At 40.8% G+C, this 12,612-nt stretch overlaps 1 protein-coding gene across 9 annotated transcripts in view; it reads left to right on the top strand.

Moving 5' to 3' along the window:
- Positions 1-12,612, top strand: part of ikzf1 (IKAROS family zinc finger 1 (Ikaros)) — a 77,743-nt gene that overhangs the window by 7,434 nt on the left and 57,697 nt on the right. For all 9 annotated transcript variants that reach the window (XM_052015868.1, XM_052015867.1, XM_052015865.1 and 6 more), the window contains one exon: positions 6,327-6,446. In XM_052015868.1, the coding sequence (XP_051871828.1) occupies positions 6,327-6,446 (120 nt within the window). The remainder of the gene's footprint in view (positions 1-6,326; positions 6,447-12,612) is intronic.

Genomic DNA, 12,612 nt, shown 5'->3' with positions numbered 1-12,612 from the left:
AAGAAGGACATTCAGGAGGAGATAAAAGAGCAAATATGTTCCCAATAAAAGAAAAAGGCCAACTCAAAAATCAAGAGCTCTGTGGGTGTCATGGAATATACAGTGTAGGATAAAGTAAACAAGAAGGGAAGCTTATTACAAACGCTGACAGCTTAACACTCCAAAATAACCAGAGGGCAGAGGGGTGAAACTAAAAAGGAAGTCTGGAATACAAAGAGTGCATGAGGAATCATTAGCAGGTAAATTCAAGGAAAGGCAAAGGGAAAGCGAAAGACAAAGATTAGGTCCTATTAGAGACCAAAGCAGTGAGTGTAGGAGGCAGAAGATAATAAATGCTTCCAAATGAATACATTGCCCCTGGCTTCAAGGTAAATAGGGATGAAATGGACATTGAAGTTAATAACGAGGAATGTAAATACTAGAAATGATGATCATAGGGAGAGAGGACACACTTAGGGGTTCTAGCACCTATAAATGTTGATAAGTTCCCAGCCCCATATAAAATATATCAGGTTCTGAAAGAAAGCCCATAGATGGAAAAACACAGGCCCTGATGATTATTTTCCAATTCTTGCTGACTACAGCCATGGTGCAGAGGAAATCAAGACTGCTAGTGTGGAATCATTATATAAAAGGGAAAAAGGGATAGACTGAGTAACTACAGACTGGTCAGCCTGGCATCAGAGGTGGTCAAATTATTAGAAAAAATTCAGAGAGACAGCATGGATCAGCATTTAGACAGCCACAGGTTAATCAAGGACAATCAGCATGACTTCATTAAGAGAAGGTCATGTGTTACCAACGTAGTGGAATTTTTGAGGTGGTAACAAAAATATTGCATACTACATGATAGAAAGAAGTTCTCCATATGCCCAGCATGCTCATGTTTTAATCTCAGTGTTGCATCAAGCAGAATAGGTTGAGATTAACCTATAGTGAATTCAGTTCCAGGACCAGTGTTAATTGGGCATACTCCTGTTCTCTTCCTGCATCAATCTCTTCTTAACTCATATTCCAATTTAAAATATGTGTATCTATCATGGATGGTGGTATACCCAAGCTGTTTGACGGTATTCTTCTCAAGTTTAGCCAGAAACTTGGGCCTTCTAGTTTTTATGTCTTTGCTCTTGCACATTAAAAAATTATGGTCTTAAAATTTATTAACTTAGTTATTGTTGCTCTGGCCAAATATGTATCAAAAGGTTATAAATATATTGATTTGATAGCAATTTATATATAGCTGTAAAGAATGGATAAATTTTGGTTCAGATTCCACCTTTTTAACTGCTTCAAAGAAATCACAGAATAATTACATTTCCTCATATAATTCTAAGTAAGGAAAAAAAAACAAAAGACTGGATTACTTTGGAAGTCATGAACTTGTATTCATGCTCTAAATTCAAACCTGCTTCATGCAGAATGGCTTTAGCTTTTTTATAATTTGCTGTTGCTTTTGACTTCATGGGCCAGAATTGTACCATCCTCCACTGTTCAGTGTGTCCATGACTTCCTCACCTGCCCACTGCAACATGGAAGTGTGGAACATGCCGAAAGTTAGATCTTAAACTCATCCATCCAACCTCCCTCTCTGAGTCCAGGAGTGGAGTTCAGTCACACTAAGCTGAAGGATCAGATACACTTTGTATCTGGCCCCTGATCATTATGCCGGTTGGCATATCTGACATGACCCCACTCATTTAAGAGGGGTCACCAACCTGGACAGTAAATGATAGGGAAGGTAAGTGGATTACTTTTTTTCCTTCATTTTAATTAATATTAATATTTTAATTATTTATATAAGTCAAATGTGTTTTAAATATATTTATTATTAATAATACTTTTAAAAATAATAAATTTTAACACTAGCTTAATCTATCCCAACTGTTTTGCATGTTCCTGATTATCAGAGACAAATAACAACAGTTGAAAGGACCTTTGACAGCATGAGCTATCAGTATAGTCAGGGATGGGGTCTCCAGTTCCACCACCTGATGTCTACTTGCTACACTTGGAATGCTCCATTTCATGGAACAGCTGCAAATGTTAAACCTTATGCTCTATTAGACCTGCAGGACCACAAGAGGTTAGTGTAGCTGCTGGAATAATGGGAGATTGAGGGTGGGGAGGCAGGCATGGAGCAGGTCAATGCTGACAATAGCAATCTGCTTTCCATATATTTACTTTCATGCATTGTAATTTTATAATAAGTGCAGATTCAGTGGGCTGAAGGGCCAGGTTCCATGCTGTATGACACTTTGACTCATTAACTCTTATGGAATTTCTAATCCTTTTGCACTTTGTACATGCTGTATAATTTCACTTCTTTCCTTTTACACTATAATTAAAATCCAAGTATGATTTAAATAATAGAATAATTCTAGGTTGGATTTGAATGATTGCATGAAACCTTTGCATCCTGTCAAATAAATAACCTGTTAATCAGTTCAAACATTTTGATGGCTAGAATATTTTCCTCAGGAAAAGGCTATAATTTAAACTAATTCTTAAGATGTGTGAGACAAAAAATCAAGTCATTGTTTTTCTTTGGTATTTAAACAGATTAGAAGATAAATCATTGAAAATATTTGGATATAAATGAATTCAGAAAATAATTTTGTATGTAATATACTTAATGTATTAAGGACTCATGGGGTTGGGGCTATTATATTAAGCAGATATTGGAAAAGACAGAAAATAGAGGGTAGGAATGAATAGGTTTTTTGTAGCCTAGTGGGCTTCTACATAGTGACTGGCCACAAGGCTCAGTAGTGGACCCTCAGCTAATTACATTGGGCTGGACATTTCTGGCCGTGCTTGCCTCCCAGAATCAGCCCACTCTCCCCACTGTGATCAAAACATCCATCTGTCAGACCTATTCCCATAAGACCATAAGACATAGGAGCAGAATTAGGCCATCCAGCCCATTGAGTCTGCTCCACCATTCAATCATGGCTGATTTATTTTTCCCTCTCAACCCTATTCTCCTGCCTTCTCCCCATAACCTTTAATGCTCTTACTAATCAGGAACCTATCAACTTCCACTTTAAATATACCCAATGACTTGGTCTCCACAGCTGTCTGTGGCACTGAATTCCACAGATTCACCACCCTCTGGTTAAAAAAATTCCTCCTTATCTCTGTTCTAAAGGGACATCATTCTATTCTGAGGCTGTCCCCTCTGGTCCTAGACTCTCCCACTACCGGAAACACCCTCTCCACGTCCACTGTACCCAGGCCTTTCAATATTCGGTAGGTTTCAATGAGAACTCCCTCATATCCTTCTAAACCCCAGCAAGTACAGGCCCAGAACCATCAAATGCTCCTCATACATTAACCCTCTCATTCCCGAGATCATTCTTGTAAACCTCCTCTGGACCCTCTCCAATGCCAGCACATCCTTCCTTAGATGTGGAACCCAAAACTGCTCACAATACTCCAAATGTGGTCTGACCAATGCCTTATAAATCCTCAGCATTACATCCTTGCTTTTATATTCTAGTCCTCTTGAAATGAATGCTAACATTGCATTTGCCTTCCTTACTACCGACTCAACCTGCAAGTTAACCTTTAGGGAATCTTGCACAAGGACTCCTAAGTCCCTTTGCACCTCCAATTTCTGAATTCGCCTCCCGTTTAGAAAATAGTCTACACCTTTATTCCTTCTACCAAAGTGCATGGCCATACACTTCCCTATGCTGTGTTCCATCTGCCACCTCTTTGCCCATTCTCCTAACCTGTCCAAGTCCTTCTGCAGACCCCCTGTTTCCTCAACACTCCATGCCCCTCCACCTATCTTTGTACCCTCTGCAAACCTGGCCACAAAGTCATCAATTCCAGCATCCAGATAATTAACATATAACATGAAAAGTAGCAGACCCAACACCGACCCCTGCAGAACACCACTAGTCATTGGCAGCCAACCAGAAAAGGCCCCCTTTATTCCCACTCTTTGCCTTTTGCCAGTCAGCCAGTCTTCTATCCATGCTAGTACCTTTCCTGTAATACCACGGGCTCCTATCTTGTTTAGCAGCTTCATATGCAGCACCTTGTCAAAGGCCTCCTGAAAATCCAATAAACAACATCCACTGACTCTCCTTTGTCTATCCCGCCTCAAAGAATTCCTACTCACTGCACAAACCTTCCTGAGCCTACCCACCCTCCTTCACATCTGCTGTTCACCCTGATGTGTGTCTGGTTTCCCAACCCCTATATAATTAAATGTATTATATAAGGGTAAAATGAAGGGTAAAAAATCACCCCTCCCGTACCCACATCCAGACCCATCCTAATTCCCCTCCCCACCCATGGACCATGCCATACTTATCCCACTCCCCTGCCATATGTAGTACTGTCCCAATCCCCCTTCCCTGCTCACATGCAGGACCAACTTGATTTCCCTGTCCTTCCACATGCAATACTCTACCAACACCCCTCCTCTACACACCTGTACTGTCAAACTAATCCCACTCCCTTGCCTACATGTAGCAGTGTACTGATACCCCATCACTGGCCACAGGTAGTGATGTCCCAATCCCCTCCTCTATCCATATGCAGTGCATCATAATCCCCTTCCCCTACACACATGCAGAGCTGTCCCAGTGCCCTCTCCTGCCCACATGTAGGATCATCCTGTTCCCTGTATCCTGTCCACATGAAGGAGTGATCTGATCCCTCTCCCCTGTCCACACATAGTGCCATCACAATACCCCTCCCATGCCCATTTGCTGTACTGTACTGATTTACCTCCCCTATATACATGGCGTGCAATCCTGCTTCCCTCCTCTCCTGACCTTGAGTTCCATTCCAAACCCCTCTGCATCACCAACTCCCGACCTCAATTGATATCCACAATTTCTCCCCCTTGCACAGTGCCACCAAACTCCACACCTCAGACTTAGAGTGGTATGCTACCTGGAGTCAAGGTAAGTTCCAGAGACACTCCACTATCCCCATTACAGGTCTGAACTCCTAAATCAAGCCTGACCAGATAACATGTTATCAAGAAGGTGAATTTTGATGCAGTGGGATAGCACCTTTTATAATGCACTGGAATTTCAAAGCAAATATTGTTAATATGATAAGATACTAGTAAATGTTGGCACACAGAGGAATTTTGACGTGCTCTTTCATGAAACATGGTAAGTTAACTTACAGACGCATTGAAGCGAATGTTATATTGGCTTCAGTGCAAAGGGGTCAGATGTCAAAGAAGGATAAATGTTATTGTATAGAGCTTCGATGTGACCAATCATGGACTTTTGAAATATTGTCTAGAAATTGGACAACATAATGCCTAGTTTTTATCCTACACACAATTGAAAATGGATGTTTTTGGAAGGATATTGTGAAAGTGTGCGTGATGTCTGAGTTGCACAGTTTGGGGAAATGCAACAACGAACTGCCAGCCATGCTTTCATAGAAATGCATGTCAGATGTTTGACCCAGAGGATGCATGGAGTGGCACCATTTATCATGCAGCACTTGTTTTGAACACATTTTCAGATGAAATGGGGGTCACCTTTCCTGCATTAGATAAGTTGAAGCATGTTTTCATAACATTCCATTCACTGCAACTATCTGATTTAAAGGGGCACTCCCTATATCTCTGTGGTTTCAAGGGACATCCACATAATTGACATGTAGATTCAGTTGATTGATTTATGGGATGTGGAGATTATTATATAGGGAAAGGCTGAGAAAGATTGATCTGTATTCTCTTGAGATGCATCTCATTGAAACTTCCTGAAATGGATTGACAGGACAGCTGGTTTCCTCCAGTTAGAGTTTTGAGAATTAGGAGCCTCAGGATAACAAATTAGCCATTTTAGTCTGAGATAAGGAAAAATTTCTTTTACTCAGCTACGATAAATCTTTGGAATTTTCTTTCTCAGAGGGTTACGGATGCTCTGTCATTGATATATATTTGGACTGACATGAATATAATTTTAGAGACAGGGAATAAAAGAACAGGGGATTGGGTGGGAACAAGGACTTGAGGCACAGGATCAGCCACAATCTATTGAATGGAAGAACATTCTTTGGTGGCTATACAGCCTACTCATACTTCCGTTCATGTTGTATTCTTACAGCACATGGAACAAGATTATTCGAGAACAATTACAGTTAACCCACAAGCAGACTTTCCTCCCACAAATGCACACATTTGACATTATTGTTCTGATGAAGGGTCTCTGACCCAAAGGGTTATCTCTGTTTCTTTTTCCACAGATATTCTCTGACTAGTGTGTGTTTTTGTTTCAGCTTTCCAGTTTTTATGAATAACATTTTTATTGCTTAGTTATTGTAACCAAATCATTTTTATTTAGGGAGTAAAGAAGCTCTTCCCATAAATGACCAACCAGAACAACTTGAGCAGATGCCTGTCCCTGAAGATCTATCAACCAGTGCTGGGGGCAAAAGCAACCCACCGGGTGACAAGGTTATTGGTAAGTGTGAAAACTATGATATATTTACTTAGTCTGTGCAGACCATTCAGACAAACCGATCTCTCTCTCAGAGTTAATGTTCTACAAGAACCTCCTCATCTTATTTTTTACCTAACTCTACCATCTTAAACTATTTCTAATCCTTTCTCTCTCACGTATTTCTCTGGCTTCCCCTGAAATGTATTGTTTCAATTCAGATAGAGATAAGATGCTATTAGAATGTGTTGTCTAGAAATTCATCCCTAGTTGGTGTCATTAAACATACGATATAGTAGTGGTAGCTCAAGGTACTCTGCCAACAAAATACAAATTTTGGAGGCAGTATACATTGTGCATTGTACCACTGTACATTTTGTTTAACATTAACAGCTGGACATGAATTTCTGTGCACGTGGCTTTTCAAAATAACATAAAATCACTTTGACCCTCTTCAAAATGTAACCTTTTAAATGTGCAAAAGGGCTCCAGATAATCCCAGCCTGGTCTTGCATGATATATTGTGAATGTGTCAGAATTATTCCTGCTATCTCATAGGAAAATAATTTAGAAAGAGTTCTAATTGGTTTGAACTGTGAATTCTAATTGGCCTGATGGATTATTTATGATCAAATGATGCACTTATGATAACCTACCATTTTAAGACAATTTGATGTTTGATGATTGAAATAAAGGCAGAGGACTATACGGACCAGGGATTCTCGTGTTTCATCCCTGGCCTGTCTTGGACTAAGCAGATCTCAAACATAGAGACCAGGTGTGACAAGATAGATTTGAATCTGGTTTGTGGTGAGCCAACTGGGGTTGTGTTTGGGACAGACGGATGAGAAGTCAGGCAGGTTTTCTGAGAAATGGCAATTCCTCCTGCAGAGAATGCGAGGAAGGCAGGTATGAATAGGCTTGATGTTTACTAAGTTGGAAAAGCCTGCTGGCACTTGTTCACTTCACTGAGAAGACACATTTCTGTAATGGGTTCTAAAGATGGTGAAAGACAACCCACCCCCAGACCACTGCCCCCCACCCCCACCCTCACACACAACATTAGCTGAAATTATATTTTAGGAACCCACCATAAATGCCTGAAAAATCAGGTGATCATAAAGCCAGATGATATAATCCTGCAAACTTCCTGCCTCTTCATAAATATCCTATCAAATAACCTTATCATTTTAAGCACCTCAATCTGATTATACTGGTAAATTAGAGAGAATGCAGACCAAATCTATGCAAAGTTTTTTAACCCTTTGATATATTTGGAGGATGTGAGAAAAGAGCAGGATTCGCTCCAGTTGAATAATTCTTCTTATGGTGCAAATCAAGTATGATGGGGCCAACGGCTTTCATGCCATCTGATTCCCTGAAACCCTGGCACCATCTTATCATGTTCTGTATTTCCTCTAAAACCAACATATCCTTCGTTAGTTGCACTATCCAAAACTGAAAGCAGTATTCCAGATGTAGCCTGACCATAACTGTGTGGGACCAAATTCTTTGCATTTCAGCCAGCATGAAATAGAACATAGAACCGTACGGCACAGGAATAGGCCCTTGGACCCATGATGTCTGTGCCAACATGATTCCAATTTAAACTGCTCATCTGCCTGCATGTAGTCTATATCCCTCAATTCCCTACCTGTTCATGTGCCTGTCTAAATGCCTCTTAAACACTGCTATCGGATCTGCTTCACCACCTCCCTTAGCAGTATGTTTCATGCACCTACAACTCTCTGAGTAAAAATACTTGACACATAAATCTCCTTTAAACTTTCCCCCACCTACCTTAAACCTACACCCTCTAGCATTTGACATTTCCATTCTTGGAAAAAGATTCTGTCTGTCTACCCTGTCTATGCCTCTCATAATTTTATATACTTTTTTCAGGTTGTGCCCCCCTCCCCCACCCCAGCCACCAGTGCTCCAGTGAAAACAATCCAAGTTTGTCCAATCTCTCCTTATAGCTAATACCAAGCAATATCCTGTTGAATTTCTTCTGCACCCTCTCCAAAGCCTCCACATCCTTCCTGTAATGCAGCAACTAGAGCTGCATGAAATACTCCAAATGTGGCCTGACAAAAGATTGATACCACTGCAACATGATGTCCTGACTTTTATACTCAACACGCTGACCGATGAAGGCATGTTTGCTGTACGTCTTCTTTACTGCCCTATCTACTTGTCTTGCCACGTTCAGCGAGCTACAGACTTGCACCCCAAGATTGTTCTGTATTTCAAGGCTCCAAGAAGTCCTGCCATTTACTGTGTACTTTTCTCTTACATTTGACCTCCCAAAATGGACACCTCAAACTTGTCCAGATTAAACTTCATCTGCCACTCCTCTGCCCACATTTCACTCATTTATATACTGCTGAATCCTTTGACAACTTTCCACACTATCCACACCTCTGCCACTTCTTGTGCCATCTGCAAACTTACCAATCGGTCCACCTATGTTTTCATCCAAATCATTTACATGTATCACAAACAACAGAGGTCCCAGCATTGATCCTTGTGGAACACCACTGGCCACAGACCTCCAGTCAAAATAACACCACTCCACCACTACCCAATCTGTTTCCTATGGCCATGCCAATTTCGAATCTCATCTACCAAGTCTTTATTGATCCCATATGCATTAATCTTCTGGATCAGCCTCCAATGTAGGACTTTGTCAAAAGCTTTACTGAAATCCATGTATACAACATCCACTGCCTTACCCTCATCAATCATCTTCATCACCTCCTCAAAAAACTCAATCAAGTTTGTAAGATATTGTTCAAGAAGGGAAATAGAGATTATCCAGGCCAGTGAGCCTTACATCATTGGTAGGGAAGGTATTGGAGAGGATACCGAGCGATAGGGTTTATACGCATTTGGAAGGGCATGACCTGCTTAGGGACAGTCAGCATGGCTTTGTGTGCAGCAGGTCATGCCTTACAAACTTGATCAAGTTTTTTGAGGAAGTGACAAAGGTGCTTGATGAGGGTAAGGCACTGGGCATTATCTACATGGACTTTAGTAAGGCATTTGACAAGGTCCATCATGGTAGGTTGATTCAGAAGATAAAGATGCATGGGATTCTGGGTAAATTGCAAGTTTGGATTCAGAACTGGCTTGCCCATAGAAGACAGAGAGTAGGGGTGGAAGACTGTTATTCTGGCTGGAGGTCCGTGACCAGTGGCATTCAGCAAGGATCGATATTGGGACCTCTGTTCTTTGTGATATATATCAATGATTTGGATGGAAGTGTAGACGGGTGGATGAGCAAGTTTGCTGATGACACCAAGATTGGTAGAGTTGTGGACAGTGTGAAGGACTGTCAAAGAACACAGCGGGATATAGATCAGTTATAGATATGGGCAGAGAAGTGGCAGGTGGAGTTTAATCCAGGCAAGTGTGAGGTGTTGCACTTTAGAGGTCAAATGAAAGGAGAAGATATACAGTTAATGGTAGGCCCCTTAATAGCATTGAGGTACAGAGGGATCTTGAGGTGGTAAAGAAGGTGTATGGCATGCTTGCCCTCATTGGTAGGTGTTCTAAGTATAAGAGTAAGGAAGTCATGCTGCAGCTATAAAAAACTTTTGTTAGACCGCACTCAGAGTATTGCGTGCAGATCTGCTTGCCCCATTATAGGAAGGGTGTGGAGACTGTGGAGATGGTGCAAAAGATGTTTACCAGAATGCTTGGATTAGAGGGTATGAGCTATAAGAAAAGGTTGGACAAACTTGGGTTGTTCTCCCTGGAGCTTCGGAGGCTGAGGGGAGACCTGATAGAGGTTTTTAAAATTATGAGAGGCATAGATAATGTAGACAGTCAGAATCTTTTCCCCAGGGTAGAAATATCAAATACCATAGGACATGCTTTTAAGGTTAGAGGGGGTAAGTTTAAAGGTGAAGTGAGGGGCATTTTTTTTTACACAGAGAGTGGCAGATACTTTGAATAGGTTACCAGAGGTAGTAGTGGAAGCAGGCAGTTTGGTGGAGTTTAAGAGGCTTTTAGATAGACACATGAATATGAAGGGAATTGAGGGATATAGTTGATACACAGGAAGAGGACATATAGTATAAATTGGCATCAAGATCGGCACAACATCGTGGGCTGACTGGCTGCCCAGTGCTGTACTGTTCTATGTTCCATCTATGTTCTATGTATGATCTCCCCCCCCACACACAAAGTCATGCTGACTATCCCTAATGTCTATGCTTTTCCAGACGTGAGTAGATCCTACCTCTAAGAATTTTCTCCAACAATTTCCCTACCACTGATGTAAGGCTCATCGGCCTATAATTTCCTGGTTTGTTTCTACTGTCCTTCCTAAATAGAGGAACAACACTGGCTATTCTCCAGTCCTCTGTGACCTTGCCTGTGGTTAAAGGAGATACAAAGATCTCTGTCAAGCCCCAGCAGTCTCCTCTCTTGTCTCTCTCAATAACCTGGGATGGATCCCATCAGGCCCTGTTGATTTATCCACCTTAATGCTCTTTAAGAAACCCAATAGCTCCTCTTTCTTGATATCAACATGCCCTAGAATATCAGCATATCCCTCCCTGATCTTGCTGTCCTCCACGTCCTTCTCCTCGGTGAATACTGATGCAAAGCACTCACCTATTTCCTCTGGCTCCAGGCATAAATTCCTTCTTTTGTCCTTGAGTGGTCCTACCCTCTCCCTGGTTGCCCTTTTTGTTTTTAATGTATGTATAAAATGCCTTGTGATTCTCTTTAATCCGATTTACCAAGGACATTTCGTGGCCCCTTTTAACCCTCCTGATTCCCTATTTAATTTCTCTCATGCTTCCTTTGTATTACACAAAGGCCCTGTCCGATTTCAGCTTCCTAAACCTTACATATGTTTCCTTTTCCTTTTTGACTAAATTTGCAACATCTCTTGGGTTCCTGAATCTTGCCATCCTTGTCTTTCGTCCTCACAGGAACATGTTGGTACTGAATACTGACCAGCTGGCCTTTAAACGACTCCCACATGTAATTTGTGGACTTGCCCAATAACAGTTAGTCCCAATCTACTCTTTCCAGTACCTGCCTAATACTGTTGCAATTTGCCTTTCCCCATTTTAGCACTTACCCCCAAGGTCCAGCCTGATCCATAACTATATGAAAAGCTAAGGAGTAATGATCACTGTTCCCAAAATGCTCTCTCACTGAAACTCCAATCACCTGGCCAGGCTCATTTCCCAATGCAAGGTCTAGTATCCAACCTTCCCTGGCTGGATTATCTGCCTACTGTGTCAATAACCATCCTGGTTGCTCCATTTATGTTTCTGGCACTAAGGGAGTCCCAGTCAATAGTGGGGACATTAAAGTCACCCACTCCAACTTCCCAGTCATTTTTACATCTTTTCAAAATCTACCTACATATTTGTTCATCTATATCCCACTGGCTGTTGGGATGCCTATAGTCCAACATTCCATTAGTCCTTTTAAATATTCTATCTACATATGCACTAGCTTTTAAAGTTTGCTATGAACGCTTTGATCTTCCATAGTTTTATGGACTCTTGCAATTAGAACAGATTTTTTATTCTTGGATCCTATTTTAAACTCCATTTGACACAATATTGACCACTAAATTAATGTGTCCATTCTTTTTTGGAACGTCTTTCCCTGAGCTATTAACATGTCATCTGTAAACTTGGATCTACAGCTCACAATCCTGCATCTAAACTGTTGATAAATTTGCTAGGAGCTGAAATTTTAATCGTGATTCTTTGGGAATATCACTTATTACATTCTGCCATTTAGAATACATCCTGTCTCCTGCAATTAGTCTTTGTAGGAATACAATTTTCCCCTGATCAGTGGCAAATTGTAATGATCTATCCCTAAAATAGTATTGCCTCATAGTTGGTATTACTGCATTTTACATTATAAAGGATTGGACCGAAATTGTGTTAAATTACCATTTTTCTGTAGTGGCTAATTATTCTAAACAGAAAATGTCAAATAATTTTTTAAGTGAGTAACTATGGAAGCATGTACTCAAGTCTTTAAAACACAATGTTCTTTTTATAATACTTTAACTCCCCTTAATTGTGATTTTGAGAAGTTACATGAAAGATGTGAAAGATGGAACTAAATTTCAGAAGTGGTGCACAATGTACTGCCTCTACTATTTAACACATATAGGTGCCACTGACTGGAGATAAGTTCCTTGGAA

Source organism: Pristis pectinata, chromosome 5 (genome assembly GCF_009764475.1).
Source record: "Pristis pectinata isolate sPriPec2 chromosome 5, sPriPec2.1.pri, whole genome shotgun sequence".
NCBI classification, from domain to species: domain Eukaryota; kingdom Metazoa; phylum Chordata; class Chondrichthyes; order Rhinopristiformes; family Pristidae; genus Pristis; species Pristis pectinata.
The sequence above is the reverse complement of the archived record's forward strand: the minus strand, read 5'-3'. Positions and strand labels throughout refer to the sequence as shown.